Source organism: Aspergillus heteromorphus, assembly GCF_003184545.1.
Source record: "Aspergillus heteromorphus CBS 117.55 chromosome Unknown BO70scaffold_8, whole genome shotgun sequence".
In the NCBI taxonomy this organism is placed as follows: domain Eukaryota; kingdom Fungi; phylum Ascomycota; class Eurotiomycetes; order Eurotiales; family Aspergillaceae; genus Aspergillus; species Aspergillus heteromorphus.
This window is the reverse complement of record NW_020290413.1, coordinates 648,051-666,696: the sequence shown is the minus strand read 5'-3', so window position 1 is coordinate 666,696 and position 18,646 is coordinate 648,051. Positions and strand designations below refer to the sequence as shown.

The 18,646-nt window shown below is 51.0% G+C and overlaps 7 protein-coding genes across 7 annotated transcripts; 6 read left to right on the top strand and 1 right to left on the bottom strand.

The window, feature by feature from the left end:
* The first annotated feature begins 672 nt into the window (after nt 1–672).
* Nucleotides 673–3,547, top strand: BO70DRAFT_360955 (uncharacterized protein). The gene is made up of 4 exons (XM_025542924.1): nt 673–994; nt 1,062–1,557; nt 1,615–2,620; nt 2,677–3,547. The coding sequence occupies exons 1-4, from the start codon at nt 833–835 to the stop codon at nt 3,494–3,496; spliced, it is 2,484 nt and encodes an 827-aa protein (XP_025400692.1). The 5' UTR covers nt 673–832; the 3' UTR covers nt 3,497–3,547.
* Nucleotides 3,548–3,698: 151 nt separating this feature from the next.
* On the top strand, nt 3,699–5,396 carry BO70DRAFT_312525 (WD repeat WDR12/YTM1 family ribosome biogenesis protein). Its single transcript, XM_025540216.1, has 2 exons — nt 3,699–3,872; nt 3,954–5,396. Exons 1-2 carry the CDS (start codon nt 3,737–3,739, stop codon nt 5,288–5,290), a joined length of 1,473 nt encoding a protein of 490 aa, XP_025400691.1. The 5' UTR covers nt 3,699–3,736; the 3' UTR covers nt 5,291–5,396.
* Nucleotides 5,397–5,438: 42 nt separating this feature from the next.
* On the bottom strand, nt 5,439–6,297 carry BO70DRAFT_360953 (mitochondrial 37S ribosomal protein uS13m). The gene is made up of 4 exons (XM_025542923.1): nt 6,214–6,297; nt 6,114–6,158; nt 5,792–6,058; nt 5,439–5,666 (listed from the first exon to the last, which is right to left on the bottom strand). Exons 1-4 carry the CDS (start codon nt 6,214–6,216, stop codon nt 5,622–5,624), a joined length of 360 nt encoding a protein of 119 aa, XP_025400690.1. The 5' UTR covers nt 6,217–6,297; the 3' UTR covers nt 5,439–5,621.
* Nucleotides 6,298–6,562: 265 nt separating this feature from the next.
* On the top strand, nt 6,563–7,762 carry BO70DRAFT_360952 (peptidylprolyl isomerase). The gene is made up of 6 exons (XM_025542922.1): nt 6,563–6,726; nt 6,790–6,867; nt 6,929–6,945; nt 7,007–7,110; nt 7,180–7,324; nt 7,384–7,762. Exons 1-6 carry the CDS (start codon nt 6,619–6,621, stop codon nt 7,568–7,570), a joined length of 639 nt encoding a protein of 212 aa, XP_025400689.1. The 5' UTR covers nt 6,563–6,618; the 3' UTR covers nt 7,571–7,762.
* A 2,519-nt stretch (nt 7,763–10,281) lies between these two features.
* On the top strand, nt 10,282–12,907 carry BO70DRAFT_428200 (DEAD/DEAH box helicase; the record flags this gene model as incomplete). Its single annotated transcript, XM_025547950.1, has 3 exons — nt 10,282–10,662; nt 10,729–10,957; nt 11,041–12,907. Exons 2-3 carry the CDS (start codon nt 10,746–10,748, stop codon nt 12,905–12,907), a joined length of 2,079 nt encoding a protein of 692 aa, XP_025400688.1. The 5' UTR covers nt 10,282–10,662; nt 10,729–10,745.
* A 1,179-nt stretch (nt 12,908–14,086) lies between these two features.
* On the top strand, nt 14,087–14,475 carry BO70DRAFT_221752 (uncharacterized protein). The gene has a single exon (XM_025538731.1). The coding sequence runs from the start codon at nt 14,174–14,176 to the stop codon at nt 14,402–14,404; it is 231 nt and encodes a 76-aa protein (XP_025400687.1). The 5' UTR covers nt 14,087–14,173; the 3' UTR covers nt 14,405–14,475.
* A 421-nt stretch (nt 14,476–14,896) lies between these two features.
* On the top strand, nt 14,897–17,625 carry BO70DRAFT_370195 (putative INO80 chromatin remodeling complex (Ies1); the record flags this gene model as incomplete). Its single annotated transcript, XM_025544722.1, has 5 exons — nt 14,897–15,320; nt 15,392–15,931; nt 15,993–16,046; nt 16,105–16,152; nt 16,208–17,625. The coding sequence occupies 5 exons, from the start codon at nt 14,897–14,899 to the stop codon at nt 17,623–17,625; spliced, it is 2,484 nt and encodes an 827-aa protein (XP_025400686.1).
* Nucleotides 17,626–18,646: the final 1,021 nt, after the last annotated feature.

Sequence of the window (18,646 nt, the reverse complement as noted above, 5' to 3'; positions counted from 1 at the left end):
AACTACCAGTAGCAAGATGAGGGGTATTAAAAACTGCAATAATATGACATAACGAGGGCCACGAAGCATGGTGCATGGCTCCCAAATCCTATGGGAGCCAATACAGGGCCGCCTGGAGGAACTGGCTGTTCGACTGAGACAGTGGCGGAGGGGCAGCTTTCCTTTTTTTTTTTTTTCTTTTTCTCATTTGCTTTTCAATTCTTGAAGCAGAGGGCTAGCAACATGGACTCACATGGATCGAGAAGCGTGTGCCCAAGTCAGGCCTCTCAAGGAAAATAGAGACAACACGGTGGACTCTGCTTGACACTGGAAATTGTTTCAAGAAGTTCGTGGGCACAGTCGGCCGCTGGACGAAGGTTTCCTCCAGCTGTGACGGTTTCGGAGTGGAGTTTGGGTTCCCGTCTTGATAGAGCTCACCATGCCAACAAATCTTCAAGGAAAAACAGCGCAAAAATGGTCCCTGAATGTCTTCATAGGACACTTAGCTAGGAATATTAGCAGTCGATCGCACACACCGACCAGCGACCACTTTGTCCGGGGGATAAGGAGAGCCTCGTTCGAGTCCTTGCCTGTCGCGGCCAAGGCGGTGAGCGGTGAGGTCACATGGCGGTGTTGACAGCTCGCCTTCCCTTTCCGCCGCCGGTGGTGGTGGCTGACTTAACTATACTATAGTCTACCTCCGCAGGCTAGATTATCTGGAGTCATACCAGGGAGGCCTTTCGGGGAGAAGTCGGGTATTCGCTCTCAATCTACACTGTTTTTGTCCTCCTCCCCGCACCTCTATTCTCCCCGCAAGTCGAGAGCTTTTGCGTGGGTCGCTACTCGCTTCGCCATGTCGGGCAAGGCATCGGAGCAGGAAATCAGCCAGTCCGTGCTGGATTTCGTGAAAGATGGTGCCTATCCGGACTCGGAGCTCATAGTCGCCTCTGGCTTTCCTATATCTATCCTATCGAAGGAATTGGAGCTCATATCCAAAGCTAGGGAACAAGTTGAAGTGAGCAGGAAGACCCCGCACCTACCATCTTCTATCATAGTGTATACTAAATCACGATATGCAACAGGCCGAAATCAGCTTTCTTAGTCGCGAGAATAACTTCGACGCTGACGGTTGGATCTCGCAAGCGAAACAGCTCCACGCGGACATCGAACGGTCCAGAGTCACTGCCCGGGAGATTGTCGAGCAACATGAGAAAACGAATCCGCTCCAATTGAGGGTGGAGGACGCCTCCGCCAAAGTTGACTTGATCGAGACCGAAATTGCGTTCAACCAGGCCGTGGCTAGTGCTTTAAAGGAGGTACAAAGTCTCTGTGGACAACTCGATGAGGGTCGGACAGCTCTTGATGAGGGCCGCATCATGCCAGCTATTGAGATATTGGAAGCTACTGAGCAGGCTATCACCCAAAGCAGTCACTTTTCAAACACGAATGTCCTCCATATCTTGCTGGAAAGTGTTGCTGGGCTGCGGAAAGATGTTATGGAGGCTGTTCGTAATCGTTGGAATAAACAACTTAACATTGACAAAACGGAGGGAAAGATGGTTGTATCGGACAACGACGGTATGTTGTCGCGTATTACCTACCACTTCTGTTTCACTCTGGCTAAAACGTATCTAGGCGATTCTTTGGAAGAGACTATTGTGGCTTTGACTAGGCTACAGATGTTCTCTGCGACAAGAGATTTGTTTCAAAAGGACGCGATGTCCAGTATAGTTGACCCTATCTTGCTGCCTGCTGTGCCTGAATACAGTCACGGACTCCGCATTTCGGGATCTTCAATTCACCTTGAACCGCAGCCATCAACTGCCTCGGTTTCGGAGCTTCTTGACCGCATAGTCAACGTTCTAGGCTTTATGCGACAGTCCCTGCCACCATCAATTGCGGACTCATTCTCGGATATTTTCATCCCAAATCTGTCCTCAAAAATAATCGAATTCTGGTTGTCACCTGCGATCCCAACCGAACTGGAAGGCCTGAAACAATTCGAGGAAAACCTCGATCACGTCCTCGAGTTTACGAAAACCGTAGAGAATTACGGCTGGCATGGCCAAGAAGAACTGGTCTCTTGGATTAATCATGCCCCTCGCCTCTGGTTGGCTAGACGGCGGGTGGATTCATTAGACCAGGTTCGCAAAATTCTTGCTGCTTCCCAAGGTATTACAGAACAAGTTGAGAGGGTTGAAGTTGAGAAAGTCTCCGAAAGCGATGGAGCCTTACTGGAGAACGCTACATCTGATGACTGGGATGCTGGCTGGGATGATGACAATGACGACGGCTCCAAAGAGAAGCAGGCTGGTATCAAAGAAGATGAAGAAGATGTGAGCGCATGGGGACTCGACGATGATACCGAAGAACACAACACACAAGTCAAACAAACTACGGACGATGACGATGAAGGCGATGCTTGGGGCTGGGGGGACGATGATGAAGAACAACCTACTGATAATTCACAGCCCAAGGCGTCGGTTGCAACTAAAACTGTTAATGGTAAGGGAGCAGCTCAGCATGCCTCTCCGCGAGAGGTCATCTTGAGAGAAAAGTACACCATAACAGACATTCCCAACTCTATACTGGGGGTTGTCAGGCAGCAAGTGAAAGACTCTGAGGTTATATCTCAACCTGTGTAAGTATCTCTTGACAACATTGTCTGTTTCAGTCTTGATCACTTACATGTCACAGACACAGCCATTCACGTATCATCTCCTCTGGAACGGGACTTCTTGCCCTTCCAACCCTGATACTCGCAATGTTCAAAGCCACTGCGTCGACTTTCTACGGCCTCAAATTGAGCTCTGGGCAGATGTACTTGTATAACGACAGCTTGTACCTCGCTGACCAAGTGCGTAATATCATGGAGGAGCACCAACTCACAAGACTTCAGACGGATATCGACGCACTTGAGAAATTCGGCAAATTTGCCTACAGCAAGGAGATGCAGACTCAACGCACGATTGTCACTGACCTGCTCGATGGTGCACAGGGTTTCAGTCAATGTTCGGAGCAGCCATTCCTTGGTGAATGTGAGAACGCAATTGGCGCAACTGTGGACAGAATCCGTGACGTTTTTAGAGAATGGCAGCCGATTCTATCACATTCTGCGCTTCTGCAGTCGATTGGCTCCCTGGTATCAACGATGATCAGCAAGATAATCATCGAGATTGAGGATCTAGGTGACATCTCAGAACCCCAATCCCAGCGGCTTGTGTCATTCTGCAACCAAGTGACCCAGTTAGAGGATCTGTTCATACCAGAGGCCTTGGACAACACCGAACGTTTGCCCATGACGGCCGTCTACGTAAGAAATTGGCTGAAGTTCCAATATCTCGTCAATATTCTGGAAAGCTCTTTAGCTGATATCAAGTTCCTTTGGGTGGAAGGAGAGTTGCGCCTCGAATTTTCGCCAGAAGAAGTGGTAGATCTGATTGAAGCTCTTTTTGCCGAATCCGACTACCGACGAAAGGCAATTGCGGATATCCGAAGGGCATCCCGAGGTCAATGAAGTTTTCAATTTCATATATGTATATAAAACTTGGAGATAGCTAGCCATTATCATTCTTACTCATAGATTCATAATGGTGCCACTGTAGTGTTGTTGCCGCGGGGGATCTCCGCACTTTGCACATGTGGCCGCGTCGGCCGCCGTATTTTTTTTCCTCACTCGGCGGAGTTTTCTCGAGTGCGACTTGATGCGCTTGAGATCACACTGCTCATATCCCCTTTGAATTCACGCAATTTCACTATGAACGGGGCTCAGGATTCGGCCTCTGTTGCGGCCTCGTCCCAGTCGGCGCAAAGACAGGTGCGAGTGCAGCTTGTTAGCAAGCAAGAAGATATTGCGCTGCCTGAGAATACCGGCCCCATTTTGGTTCCCACAGGTGAGAAGATATTGCGACCGGTTCCCATGTCTCTGCTCTTGGTTCGCAATTTGACTCGTTTATTTCTGTAATCTCATATAGGCCTGCGGAGATATGCGCTTTCCACTTTGGTGAACAACCTCTTGAGCAACGAAAAGCCGATCCCGTTTGAGTTTTTGATCAACGGCGCATTCCTTCGAACTTCGATTGATGAATATTTGACCGCCAATGGCATCTCTGCGGAAACGACCCTGGAGATCGAATACATTAGAGCACTAATTCCCCCGCTGCATATTGCCTCATTCGAGCACGATGACTGGGTTGGCTCGGTGGATGTGCTCTCTGCGACCTCGCCCGCCGCTTCTTGGGCCTCTGCGGCCATTTCGCAAGGCCAGGAAAGGATCCTGTCTGGAAGCTACGACGGTCTTCTTCGCGTGTGGAACATGTCTTCTCAAATAGTCGCAACCTCCCCATCTCCCGCCGATGGAGGACACACCGCTTCGATCAAAGCTGCCAAGTTCGTTTCGCCAACTTCGATCGTCTCGGCCGGTCTTGATCGCACCGTGCGGCTGTGGAAGTATGCAGAGAGCGAGGATGGCTTTTCCGGAAAGATTTCTCCTCAGATTGATCTCTACGGCCATAAGTCTGGTGTCAACTCGTTGGCCGTGCATGCGCCTTCGAACCGCATTCTATCCGCCTCATCGGACCATACCGTTGGCTTCTGGTCGACAAAGAAGTCGGATGCCCCTGCTGCGCCCGAGAACCTGGTTCCTTCTGCTGCATCGCGAAGCTCCAAGCGCAGAAAGGTGACGTCTTCTGTCAGCACCCCTCAGCGTGGTCCGCTGGCACTGCTGTCATCCCACACTGCACCGGTGTCGGCTGCGATCTTTGATGCCAAAGACTCTACAGTCGGCTATTCTACTTCTTGGGATCACTCCCTGCGTACGTGGGACTTGGTTACTGCTGCCTTGGTTGACACCAGAACAACATCTCACTCGCTGCTTTCTCTCGAGCATCTCCCCGAACACCACCTTCTTGCGACCGGAACTTCCGCCCGTCACATCACCCTCATTGATCCCCGCACATCAGCTACGACCATCTCCACTATGACCCTAAGAGGCCACACTAACGCTGTGGTTTCATTGTCCCGTGATCCTCACAGCAGCTACGGTCTTATTAGCGGAAGTCACGATGGTACCTGTCGGATTTGGGATATTCGGTCTACCAAGACCGACAAGGATGGTGTCGTTGGTGAAAGTGTATACTCGATCACCCGGAGAAGCCTGGAGGAGCAAGGCAAAGTGGACGTCAAACGAGTGGGTGGAGAGGGAGTCAAGGTCTTCGGTGTGTGCTGGGACCGTTCAGTTGGAATTGTCAGTGCGGGTGAGGACAAGAGGATCCAAATCAACAGGGGAGAAGGAGTGTTGTCTTCCGCATAAGAGAAAAATGCACATATGGTTTTGGCGTTCTGCTTCTAGGATGAAAAGTTTGGTTCTGGCTATGGTTGAACAAGCTTTGTATAAGCCGGTGTTACCTTTTACCCGCAATATATCATCAATTGCTTCAAAAACACGTAAATACGGCAGTGCCACATGATTATGTCTTTACCTAGGTGTTTCATTGTCTACGTACAATAAATTTTGAAGAAAGAGGAAATGAAGCCAATACACTAAATTACAGAGAACAAAAATATAACGCCATTCCATGCCCTGACGAGAAAGAGATCGGACGCGAGACCCAATGGGTAGATAATATAACATCGTATCCAGCTCAAAGCCTTCTCTCCATGCGGTTGAGCTTGACGGCAGTTTTGGTCTAACCATCACGTTAGTATATTGTTCAATCTTGAATCTTACTCCAACCATCGCCGCCAGGGGGGAACAGGTCCAGCGCCCTCCATGGGGAAATATGCCGGTTAACAAGAAGAGACAAAAACCAACCTGAGTTCTCGTCCTCTGTCCCCGGACAGGCAGACCGAGCGCATGACGCCGACCACGGTATGTTCCCGTCTCCTTCAGGCGCTTGATGTTATCGAGGACCTGTCTCCGGAGATCATTCTCGATTTTCATTTCGGACAACGCGGCCTGGATATCGAGAACCTGCTTGTTCGCCAATTCTCCGATCTTACATGTCGGGTGGACGTGGAATCGGGCTAGGAGACGCGTCGAGTGGATTTTACCGACACCGAAGAAGGTCTCGAGCGATTTCTGAACTCAGTCAGACGGGATTTCGTGGGATTGATAGAAGTTCGGAGGTGCTTGCCTTGACGAGGTTTCGCTCGGGGAAGTTGACGCCCAGGATGAAAACCTGATTGCTTGTTAGCGGTAGTCCTGATATCAGTAATCTCGGATGGTAAAAATACCATTTTGACCGGTTCAATGCGTTTGATCCTTGGAGAGAAGGACGGGGGTGGCTTCGGTTGATGATGCACTGCGCTACACTCACCTCTATCAAACGCCGCAGTTGGCTCAATCGAGCCCGGAAGAAATCAGCCAGTAACAACGTTTCTCCGCGAGAAGGAGCGTAATTTGTATCCAAGATTACAACGGCTGCCTGGTTTTCAATACAATTTGCGCCAAAGTGGGTGGGAACGTTCACCGTCGGAACGCCAAATTACGCTCGAGCTATACCCGATCAGCTCTGGCGGCCTTGGCACCTCCGCAGTAATGCAAGCTGGCCTTGATCTCCCAAACGATTGCTCCTTGAATCTCCTGCGCTTCGAAGCAATTGGAAGAAGTCTTCTACGTCGAAGACATCCTCAGCAACCATGAATTTCAGAAACCTTTTCCTGTCCTTCTTCTTGGTCCTGGCGGTCGGATTCGCTCTTGTCCACGCCGAAGAAGACAAGCCCCGGGGCCCAAAGATCACCAGTAAGGTACGTCGTATAGCTAACATCTTGGGCGCTTGCTGTCAATGTTCTAATTGAGTTTACACACAGGTGTACTTTGACATCGAACATGGAGACAAGCCCCTGGGAAGAGTCGTGCTTGGACTGTACGGCGGCTCCGTCCCCAAGGTAAACATCATCATACCCTTATAGTTTCAGGGACTCATACTGATCAATCTGCCCTATTTAGACCGCTGAGAACTTCCGGTATGGCTTCCGCAGTCGGGTTTCAGGAGCTTTGTTCCATGCTGACATCAATCGTTTTCAGCGCTCTGGCTACTGGCGAGAAGGGCTTTGGCTACGAGGGGTCAACCTTCCACCGTGTCATCAAGGACTTCATGATCCAGGGTGGTGATTTCACTCGTGGTGATGGTTAGTACACTTTCCGATATCACATTGACAATAAGTCTGCTGTAACATGCTGACCCTTCATACAACAAGGCACTGGCGGAAAGTCGATTTACGGCGAGAAGTTTGAGGATGAGAGCTTCAAGCTTAGACACACCCGCAAGGGACTTCTTAGCATGGCCAACGCCGGCAAGGACACCAACGGATCCCAGTTCTTCATCACTACTGTCCCTACCCCGTAAGCCTACCCCACTTTTGTTTCAGAAAGAACAGCCGGCTGATTTGCTCCATTAACAGATGGCTCGATGGCCGCCACGTCGTCTTCGGTGAGGTGCTCGAGGGCTACGAAATTGTCGCGCAGATCGAGAACGTCCCCAAGGGCCGTGGTGACAAGCCTGTGGAGACTGTCAAGATCGTCAAGAGTGGAGAACTGGAGTCGGAAGACAAGCCTGAGGAGAAAGGTAGCAGCCACGAGGAGCTGTAGACCTCTTCCCTCGGGTCTCAGCGTGCTACTGGATGAAACCATGATGTGCTGATTGCTTGTAAAGAATCGAGCTCTGAAGAATTGGCACAACCTTCAGCAATGCCAGTTATTCCCTCTCCAACTCCCATGCCAATGACGTCTGACAACACTCCCTACATTTTCCCGAAGTTCGCAGGGCTCGCCGTTGTCGTTGGTCTCGTGTTCTTTTTGGTCCGATCCCTCAAGGGGCAGGAAGAGAAGGCTGAGCGAAGCATTGTTTGAGGTACATTAGTATCAATACTTCGTCAAAGAGATATACCAAATACAAGCAGTCAAAACACCGATATCGTCTTGCAATGTGTATCATGAATTCATTATGCTTAACCTCGTAAAGGTACATGTAGTTGGTATAAATTGCCCTTACAGCTCATTCCAGATCAGCCGTGGCGAATGCTGTCAATAATACTTTGTACAGAACTTCGGGTTAGCAATGAGATCATCTTTCGACGGGTGGCAAGGTGTGAAGCGGCTTGGCCCCAATCATAGCACTTTGGTAATCTCCACTGGCAGACAGCGGCAAAAGTCCACCCATATCGTCGATGTGGGACGAGTACGACATCCCTACCTTAGTACTTAGTAGGTGCGCCTACTACCTCTTACCTACAAAGTGCTCGCTCAAAAAATGTACTGTGCAGGTACAACGGCAATCGAACGCAGGCAACGAAACCCCTCGATTTTGACATTTCATGATATTTCGGATGTTCCTTAGTAAATATGTTGCGATAATCACTAGTACATGCTCACAAAGCTCCTCCATTTTTACAATACCTGTTGCGCGTTTTCTTCATCGATTGTCAGTGGCTTGATCACGACTTTACTGCGTACTACTACTTAGATAGCAGATGCAAACCGAGGCCGATAAGGACGGTGTGTGTGGAGGCCACCCCAGTTGCGGAGAACCGGTGGATAAAAGGAAAAAAAACAATCCGCAAGATATGGGTTTGAAATCATTTCACCCTGCTTGATTGATTCAAAATGATCTTCGCTATAAGACCTATTTCATCGGCTTCTTTCCTTCCATTCTCTCTATGATTCGGGGTATGCCACTTGTCTATGATGTTCGTTTTATTGGATGAGCTTTTTTCACCGGCTTTGAAGACGCGCAAAGTACGCTGGCGGGTACATGCACTACGACCTTGCGCCCCGTTTCCTGCGTATTCCAATTTACTGACTCGGTCACAACTTATAGCTATAACTTCCGCTGGGAAGCTTTCTGGGATACTAGGCTACTTGAAAATGGGGCAGGAGGTGCTTCGTATGTTGTAACTATATAGCCTTGTGGAGTGTTGTTTGCATGAGATTACATAGGACACTGGATGGATCAACTTGAGTAGTGGCCCGGGATAAGACTACCCTGTAGATTATCGAGTATTGTATGAAAGCCAAGGTAATATCACCAAGATACCGAATTTCCTTCATGACATCGAAGCCATATCAGATGCGAATTGCATTGTACCGAGCAAGCCAAAGCAGGGCTTTCCAAGACGCCTTTGCTTGCTAATAGCAGATAAGTACACAGTACATATTGACCGCATACAACAGGTACTTGCACTAGGCAGTGATCGCGCATTCGATTGTACTGTGTAAGTAACCAGTTGGGCATGCAGAATGATGCCAGAGTCACGTCAGTATTTATAGAAAACACTCCATCGTGTCGACATTGGGTGAGAATACGAGATTACACTCGGGCATATGCATTCGCTCTGACTGCAAGCAAATGAACCTACAGAAAAAATCGAGGTCAAAGTGCTGGGTGCTGCGATAAAGTACGGAGCACCCATGTAGGTACTTGGTTTGTACTGTAGAAGCCGAGGTCCAGCAAACGATGCCAATGTAAATGATGCGGCAAGGAGGCGCTTGGCCTGAAGAGATCATACACCACGTGACCGTAAATAATACCGTCCATACGGTATGGTAGATCGTTTGCCTCAGGCAATGACAAGAGATTTTATTTGACCGCGTCAGATTGGTCCAAAACAGGATCAACTGGTGAAGCGCGCCCCGACCGACCTGGTTGTACTACTGCTAATAAGATCTACCGGTAGTACTCCGTAAATACACGGTTCTTGGTGCGTGGGATCTTGGCCCATCAATCCTGGGATGTCAAGAGTGTTGGTACTCAATAATATAGTATGAAGAGATAGATTCATCTGAGAAGACATAAGGTGCGATGTAATCAAGCCTTTCAGAATTAACCAGCCTTGACAGTGCCATTCACGACTGCAGTAGTATTATGATAACCCACGGTAAAAAAGAAGAGGGCAAAATAGACAGGGCCCAGCCCATCACCATCTGGCAGCGCACCGCCAGTCCGCGCCACCACTCTGTTTTAGTTTAGGTTTTTTCAGTTTTGATTTTTCATTTTTTTTCACGCCTTCCACCTTCCCTCTCCCCTTCCCCCCTCTGCCGGCTTGCCCTCCTGCTGCTTCGCTTCTTTTTACACGCTGAACCGTTTTTGGCCCGGGTGTCCCCAATAAATCCATCGCCGGGCTGCCAATAAGCAAGCAAAACCTTGCCAGTGCGCCAGGCCTGCCAACCACTACCAGTGCATAACTCCCTTAGTTTCGTAGTCATCCTTCTTTGCCTCTCCTCCCCGTTCTCCGTCCCACAAACCTTCCTCCTCTTCCTACTTCTTTTCTTCTACCATCCTCTAAACCCCCCCCTCCCTCCCCTCCTAATCCAGACTGGTTTCGATTTTTTTCTCCAATATCTCCACATCGTATCCCATTCTCTTCCCTTCCCCCCCCCCTTTTTTCTTCTTTCTTTCTACGCTGTAATAGAGGATTAGATCTGGGAGATCGTCTTGTTCTTCTTTTTGTATTTCTCCCCAAGGTCTTTCTTTACCTGTGCCTCGTTCGCACTGTGTTACTCTTCTCTTATTTGATTCCCTGTATTGCCACTCGATAGAGACACGGGGATTTTTCTTCTCACGGTTTCTTTCCTTTTGTCCAGCTTTGTACAGAAGAAAAGAAATTTTCAGTGTTAAACGACAGCGAACAACGTCTTCGCTTCCCAAATACATCTGAAAAGTGCTCCGCTTGAATCTCAACACAGTACGTCCTCTGGCCGACTCGTGCTACGCCACAAAAAACAGCTACTTATCTGTCCCGTGTTCGCAGTCCGAAATACCGCAAATATGGCCGACGGCTTGAAGATGGGAAACCTCTCCCTTAACGAGTCTCAACACGCTCCTGCCCCCCAAACGGGTCGCGCCGCCTACATCCCTCCCCATCTCCGCCAACGCCAGATGGGTGGAAACATGGACGGTGCCCCTGCCCCTGCTCCTGCTGGCCCTGCCCCCGTTGCCCCTACTGGCCCTGCCGGTCCTGCCAACTCCTGGGCTTCTAGGTATGTGATCTTCATCCTTCCCTGTCCCGTCTCTCCATCAGTAATTCAGTCGTCTTCAATGACTGACTTGCTTGATCCTGCAGAGGCGGTCCTCGCGGCGGCAACTGGGCTAACGCTAACGCCCCTGATTTTAGCCCTCGCGCCCCCACCAACGGTAACACTAGCTGGAGCCCTCAAGAAGCTCAACGCCGGCCCTTTAACCCAAATGCTTACGGAAACCCAGGTCACGGAGGCGGCTCCTACGGAGGAGGAGGTGGTGGTGGTTCTGCCCGAGGCTCTGGAGATGGCCAGTGGCGTGACGGCAAGCACATCCCCGGCCCTGCCAACGCCCGTGTCGAGCGCGAATTGTTCGGTGTCCCCAACGACCCCACCAAGCAGAACACCGGTATCAACTTCGCCAACTACGACGACATCCCCGTGGAGGCTTCCGGTCAAGATGTTCCGGAGCCCGTCAACGCATTCACCAACCCCCCCTTGGATGACCACCTTATCGCGAACATTACCCTTGCTCACTACCAGACCCCCACTCCCGTGCAGAAGTACTCCATTCCCATTGTCATGAACGGTCGTGATTTGATGGCTTGCGCTCAGACTGGTTCCGGAAAGACTGGTGGTTTCCTGTTCCCCATTTTGTCCCAGGCTTTCCAGAATGGACCTTCCCAGGCCCCCGCTCAGGCCGGTGGTCAGTTCGGCTATGGCCGTCAGCGCAAGGCTTACCCGACTTCCCTCATCTTGGCTCCGACTCGTGAACTTGTCTCTCAGATCTTCGACGAAGCCCGCAAGTTCGCCTACCGCTCCTGGGTGCGCCCCTGCGTTGTGTACGGTGGTGCCGACATCGGTTCCCAGCTCCGTCAGATCGAGCGCGGCTGTGATCTGCTGGTTGCTACTCCCGGTCGTCTTGTCGATCTTATCGAGCGTGGCCGCATCTCCCTCGTCAACATCAAGTACCTGATTCTGGACGAGGCCGATCGCATGTTGGACATGGGTTTCGAGCCCCAGATTCGTCGCATTGTTGAAGGCGAGGATATGCCCTCTGTCACTGATCGCCAGACTCTCATGTTTTCCGCCACTTTCCCCCGTGACATCCAGATGCTGGCCCGTGATTTCCTGAAGGACTACGTTTTCCTCTCGGTCGGTCGTGTGGGTTCTACCTCGGAGAACATCACCCAGAAGGTCGAGTACGTTGAGGATCACGACAAGCGCTCCGTTCTTCTGGATATCCTCCACACTCATGGCACAACCGGTCTGACCCTCATCTTCGTTGAGACCAAGCGTATGGCCGACTCTCTGTCCGACTTCCTTCTCAACCAGCGCTTCCCCGCCACCGCTATCCACGGTGACCGCACCCAGCGTGAGCGTGAGCGTGCCTTGGAAATGTTCCGCTCCGGTCGCTGCCCCATCCTTGTTGCCACTGCTGTCGCTGCTCGTGGTCTCGATATCCCCAATGTCACCCACGTCATCAACTACGATCTGCCCACCGACATCGACGACTACGTCCACCGTATCGGTCGTACCGGTCGTGCGGGTAACACCGGTATCGCTACTGCCTTCTTCAACCGTGGCAACCGTGGTGTTGTCCGCGACCTGATTGACCTTCTGAAGGAGGCTCACCAGGAGGTTCCCTCGTTCCTTGAGAGCATTGCTCGCGAGGGCAGCGGATATGGCGGTCGTGGTGGTCGTGGTGGCCGTGGCCGTGGCTCCTCGAATGCTACCCGCGACGTGCGTCGTATGGGCGGCGGCATGGGCGGCCCTCCCTCCTTCGGCGGCGGCGGTGGCAGCTACGGTGGAGGCGGTGGCAGCTACGGCGGCGGTGGTAGCTTTGGCGGTCCCCCCTCTTATGGAGGCGGTGGTGGTGGTGGCTACGGCGGCGGTGGTGGCGGCGGTGGCTACGGTGGTGGTGGTAGCTACGGCAACCCGTCCGGCCCTACTGGACCCTCTTCCTGGTGGTAAACTATTTACTCGCCTACGAAAGGTTGTGGTCTCTGACGAGGCCGTCGGGTCTGATTGGCTCCTTCTTCCTCCTTTGCCTTTCCTTTAACGGATACGATCAGAACGAGCCCTGAGTTTTCTATTTCCTCTTTTCCTATTTTCTCTCAGGACCGGCTTTGTCATGACCGCCACGACATCATCTTAGATACGCTCTAAGGATTTTCTTTTTATTTTCCTTTTTTCTGTTATTCTATGTGCTGGTGTTTCTGCTGCTGAGCATTTTGCCAATGTCGTCTATTTATTGCTCTGTTTTAGACATGGGTTTTCGATGCGGTCCGATGTCCCCATCTCGTTGCTCCAGGTTATACACGCTAATAATCGTGAGCATCCGGGTCGGCATTGCATGGATATCATAGAATGCGTTGTCTTTCTCCTGCGACCGCTCCATCAGATACCCTTTTTGTTCTCTGGCGGCCATGTGGAGATCCGCTTGAACGACGCGTGCCGAGCGAGAGTGCCGGCTTTTCGTGTTCAGAAAAGTGCTTTTTATGATTTGTCCCTGCTTGGTGCTAGGCAGCTGCATCGACCGTGTCTCGCGAATAGATTTCTTACAGTTTCGGTTTCTCATGGCGGGTTTTCTTCTTATTCCGTTTATTTCGTCCATCCATGCTTTTTTCTCTGGCTGTGTCACTGCTTCTGCTCGGGATGTTTTCCCCCCTCCTGAGCTGCATGTCGACATTCGACGAAAAGAAACGCCAGGGTCTCGGGAAATTTCTCTCTACGGCCATGAGCTTTGTTTGATGAGCATCGGTTTCTATGCACGGCATCAATGAACGGTGGTGCACAAAAATGGGCATGCGAATGATAGAGATGGGATTCTTCTTTGCATTGTGTATGGCGTTGGCTTGAGCTGCGGTGTCCACAAAAATATTCTCTGCACCGGGGTCCGTGGAATCTAACATTCAATGGGGTCTTCTTTATGTGGTTCATTTCTCGGATCCTTGGAGGATGGGATGCTGCTTTGCTGGCGCTAAGTGTATGTATCATCGTCTCTTGTCAGTTAGCAGGTTGGGCTCAACGGAACTGCCGAAGACGCCCTGCTTATGGAGACTACGTGTCTCAAAGAGAAGGGAGCTAGTTATTCTCTGTTATTAAAAAAGTTCGAATGTACTCCGTACGATCTAATCCGTACTCCTGGAAGGGAAATAGTAGTAGCCTGGATTGCGTTATAAGAGGGATCATCTGAAGAGGATCCGTACAGAAGCAAAGGACTGGTACATAGCAGGAATGCTCCAACGGATGACTTGGCACTGTAGCTGCATTTCTTTGGTCTGGCTCATCAGGGTGCTGTCAAGGTGGATTATCACTGATGTTGGTGAAGTCCACAGCCTTTCTTTCCTCTATGGATGGGCCAATCCCCGTTGGTTCAAATTGGAGCCGTGCACACGACCCGGGGATTCCAATGTAACCACACAACAAGCAATATGTGAGCGACTGCAAGTCATAAAAGTACTATGACAGCAGCTAGCACATGAGAGTACAGAGCTTTTAATTGTGTTCAGAGTATCCGCGGTCATGGCTTAGTGACATGGGTTCCCAGTGTAACCACCGTTATTTACAAGGTTAACTTAGTCACACCCGCCGCCTACGATCGGAGATCAGCCAAGGGAGCCAGAACAAAGTCACGGATCGTCCAGGATCACGTTCCTTTGCCCGCCTCCCAGGCTCTTCCTTTCCTCTTCACTTCCCTTCCGCGCCAATCTCACCTGGCTTCATTTTCCCATCTTTACCTTGTCGTCCTCATCCATCCGACCACGACTCTTTCTCCCATCCAGCCATCCAATCGGTCCTTGATCCAGCCGATTTCATCACCCTCACCTCTTTCCCCTTGCGCGACTTCCGCTTTCAGGGCACGCGGACGAGGAACTCCCACGTTGGAGATCTGGGACGCTCCGCACTACCTGACAACTCCAGAGTGGCATTGAGCTCTGGGATTATCCGACGCCCGAGATGGCCGAAGTTGAAAGCAATGCCGCAGACGAGTCCTTTGCGCAGTCAGAGCCTCAGGATGAGCAGCAAACTCACAACATGACGGTCGGCATTCGGCGCCAGGCGAACGGCACGATCGGCTCGGTCTATTCAGGAAACAAAATACGGCACCTGAAGAAAGAAGATGGGATTCCCCTGTGGCGCAAAGACATACAGTATCAGTTCCTCAAGCTCGTCTTTGAGGACCAAACCAAGGTCTTCACAAGGTGGCCAGATGGAGAGAAAAACATGGATTTTGCAGATATCTATATCGACGCGATGGCCAGGAGCAGCAAGACAAGTAAGATCCTGAAGGACAAGCTTCAAAATGACAAACAGGCGGCCATTAGCATGGCTATGGTTTGTTTGCTCGTCAACTTCGGACGGATGAATACCACGCTCAATTGTATGTCCTTCCTTAGATCTTTAACTTGCTGGCACCTTCTGTCTCGCGCACTACTAACTGATAGTCTTTAGTCTTCCCCGAGATGCGTGCCCAGCTGCGAACTTATCACTCCATCCCCTCCCTACAAGCCCACCAAGATCCCAATGCCTACAAGCAACTACAAGATGCTCCTCGTCTCAAGTCCATCCTCAAGGGTGCATCGGAGGATGTTGACCAGCCCAATACTCTCGATAGAATCAAGCGCCATGCAATCCCTCGCACAAACCCGGTAAACCTGATCTTCGTCCTGGCACAATTTGCCCCGAGGGTGTCCGAGATGCACTTCTTCCCTCCTCGCGACTTTTTCGACCTGGTTATGCGAGGCACACTCAGCAGTCGAAGCCGTGCGAAGGGTTTCCTCTGGCTAATGTGGTGGTATCTGGAGAGCGACTTCAGCGCTGAAGCCGCACTCAATAACCCGTTCGGCCCAGGTCTAGACGGTGAAGGGACCGGCGGCTTGCCTATCAAGGTCCCCCAGTTTGAAAGTCTCACTGAAGAACAGGCAAATGAAGAGAATGTCGACACCCAGTCCGAAATTGAATACGGAGAAGCTAAGCGCCTGGAACGTAAACGTGAGTTTTTCCATCAGTTTTTTTGGGCTGTACGTGAGCAATCGTTGACATGGATCTACAGGCATTTTGGAAGAAGATGAGCCTCTGCCCAGAGTAACCAAACGGTCCAAGAAAGGTAAATATTCCTCTCAGTCTGTTATATCGATTTCCCTTGCTGACTGTTTCTCTGATAGGCCTGCCAGACTTTGGCTTCGATGAAGACGGTTCGGGAGATATCTCGGGTAAGTTCACCCCCATGAGAAAGAACTCCCAGATAAACTAATAGATTTTATCTAGGTCGAGGTGATGGCCGTGGGTCCACTATGTCCACTCCATTGCATCCCTCGTCGAAGCGCTATCCGCAAGATGAAGAGGATGACTATCAAACCCCGGGACAATCTGCCCGGTCTCGTTACAAGAGACCCAAGCGGGAATCTTCTCTTAACCGTTCTGTTGGTCAGCAGCGTCTCATCTTAAAAACCAAGATGGAAAACACACCTGACGCTGCTTCTCCAGCTCCTCCAGGCTCTGGCCATCCCATCCTGAACCGGTTCGTCGCGGAACCTTCCTTACCTCAGCAGTCCTCCGCTCGCCGACCCCGGCCCCTTACCCAGCACCAGCTGGCTGTGGAGCAAAATCGACGACAGCGTATTGAATACCTTCTAGCCAAGCGGAAGAACGAGGCATATCGTATTCTGCGTGCGAAACGCGAGAGTGAAATCCCAATCGTCCGCCACGGCCGCTTGCTTTCGAATCTTCCTGAGGGTTACGACACTGACGATGAGGAAAACTCATGGGGTAAAGGTGGTCTCATCCCAAAACCGGAGGAAGAGGAAGATTTCGGTGAAAGTGCTAGCTACTTCCTGTCCGTTATTCGCAAGGCTTCTAGACGCTTGGACCGGTGGGACTTTGACGATGCCAATGGCCCGAAACGAGATCGCAAAAAGGAACGGGAACAGCGCCAGAAGGCAAGACAGAGCAGATTGGCCATGGAACACTCCGCCGATCTCACTGGGCGCGCCCCATCCTCGGCTCGTAGCAGAGCCCGGGCTGTACGCAATGCTAAGCGCAGGCGTACAATGGAAGCACTTATTGACGCCACGGACGCTGAGATGAAAGCAAAAGGTGAGATGAAGGCGCGGGGTATCACGAAATCTTCTCGTGCTAAAGCCAGCCGGGGCCGTGCCCAACAAGATGCTGAAGGTGCCAAGACGGACAACCCTGATGCCACTGAAGATGGCCTGGATGTGCCCTCCCGGGATCAAGAGCTCTCGCCGATGCCTGGCTCAGCTCAGCTGGGCGACGAAGACGGAGACCTTGAAGGTGAGGAAGGCCTCGATGATATTGATCGAGAACTCCTTGGTGAGGGAAGTGGCGATGAAGACGTGGGTCCGGCACGAAAAGTTCGTACATCACACCCAGCCGAACTCGGCTACGAGGACAGCTTTATCGGTGAGGGCGGCGATCCCGATGACGAAGCCGAAGCGCTTTCCTCCGATGAAAATGACGAAGAGGCCGACGATGATGAGCTAGATGAAGGAGAAGGCGACGTTGATGGAGACGACAACTCCTCTGTCTTGGAGGGCGGAAACGGATATGCTGCCAGTGACATCTCGTCAGTTGCCGGAGATGCCGCTGAGCCTGCCGCAGAAGCTGAAGACGATGAGGTTGCACGACCAGCGGAGCTGAAAGATGAGGTCATGGAAGACCACTAGGCACCCTGGTAGTCAACCCGGGGGCTGGTCCGGTTACTTCTTCGGCTGTATTCATTTCTTATGTCTACCTTTTATTTGCCTAAATTGTGTCTGCCATGTTCCACCTTACTGATGGTCTTTTTCGTTCCTTTCCTCTTTCTTCTTTGCCTTTTTTACCACTATTCCCTTCAAGCATGTTCATATCAGCTTGTCCTTAGTTACACTTGTCCTATTACTGCAGTTACAGACAATGTTTCAGTCTCGGTTCTATGTTAGTCTAAATACCAAATTCAACTGATAGCAACATATATCAGAGTGTGAGAGGCCGAACATGAGCCCCGGTATAACCTTCATAGCTCTCTCTAAATGGTTGAATACTGTAGTCATCTGAGGGGTTCAACATAGTCACCATAATAGTACGTCACAGGCCCCCAAGCAAACTGACGCGTAGAATTGCCAAAATGCCTCCAGATAATTGATAAGGAATGCAGATTGATCAAGTAGCTTGAATTTGATTTATGTTGAAACAAGAATGGCGATCAGTTTTCATTTATACCCGAGTTGGTTTTGTCCTTTCCGCCCATCAAGTCAGTAAGTAATCAATAAATAGACTAGATCGAGCATCAACATCAGTCCGCAAAAAAGTCCAGTTCCACCAGGACCTCAAATTGGTGACCAGGGGCTTATTCTAAAACTTCTGCCGATACTGCAATGGCTTTCCCCCCCTCCCCCTCCCCCTACCTCGATATTGAATTTTTTTTTTGAAACAGGCCGGTTCAATCACGGTTTCATGGGCATAACGGCGGTTGCCAGTCACGTTCACCCCAATTGGTTCGTCAGCACAACATACTGCGGGGAGTAGTACATGTTTGCCTACGTGGATGTCGCAGGTGGTCGAGCTTGGAATCCCAGCAATACGGGTGACGCATATCGCCTACCGTACGTACACCGAACCCGAAGCGGGGACCGTTGCGTTCCTGGCGGCTGCCGTCAGGATGGAGGTGCAGGGTGGCGCATGGAGAGAGCCGAAGTAAGTAGGTGG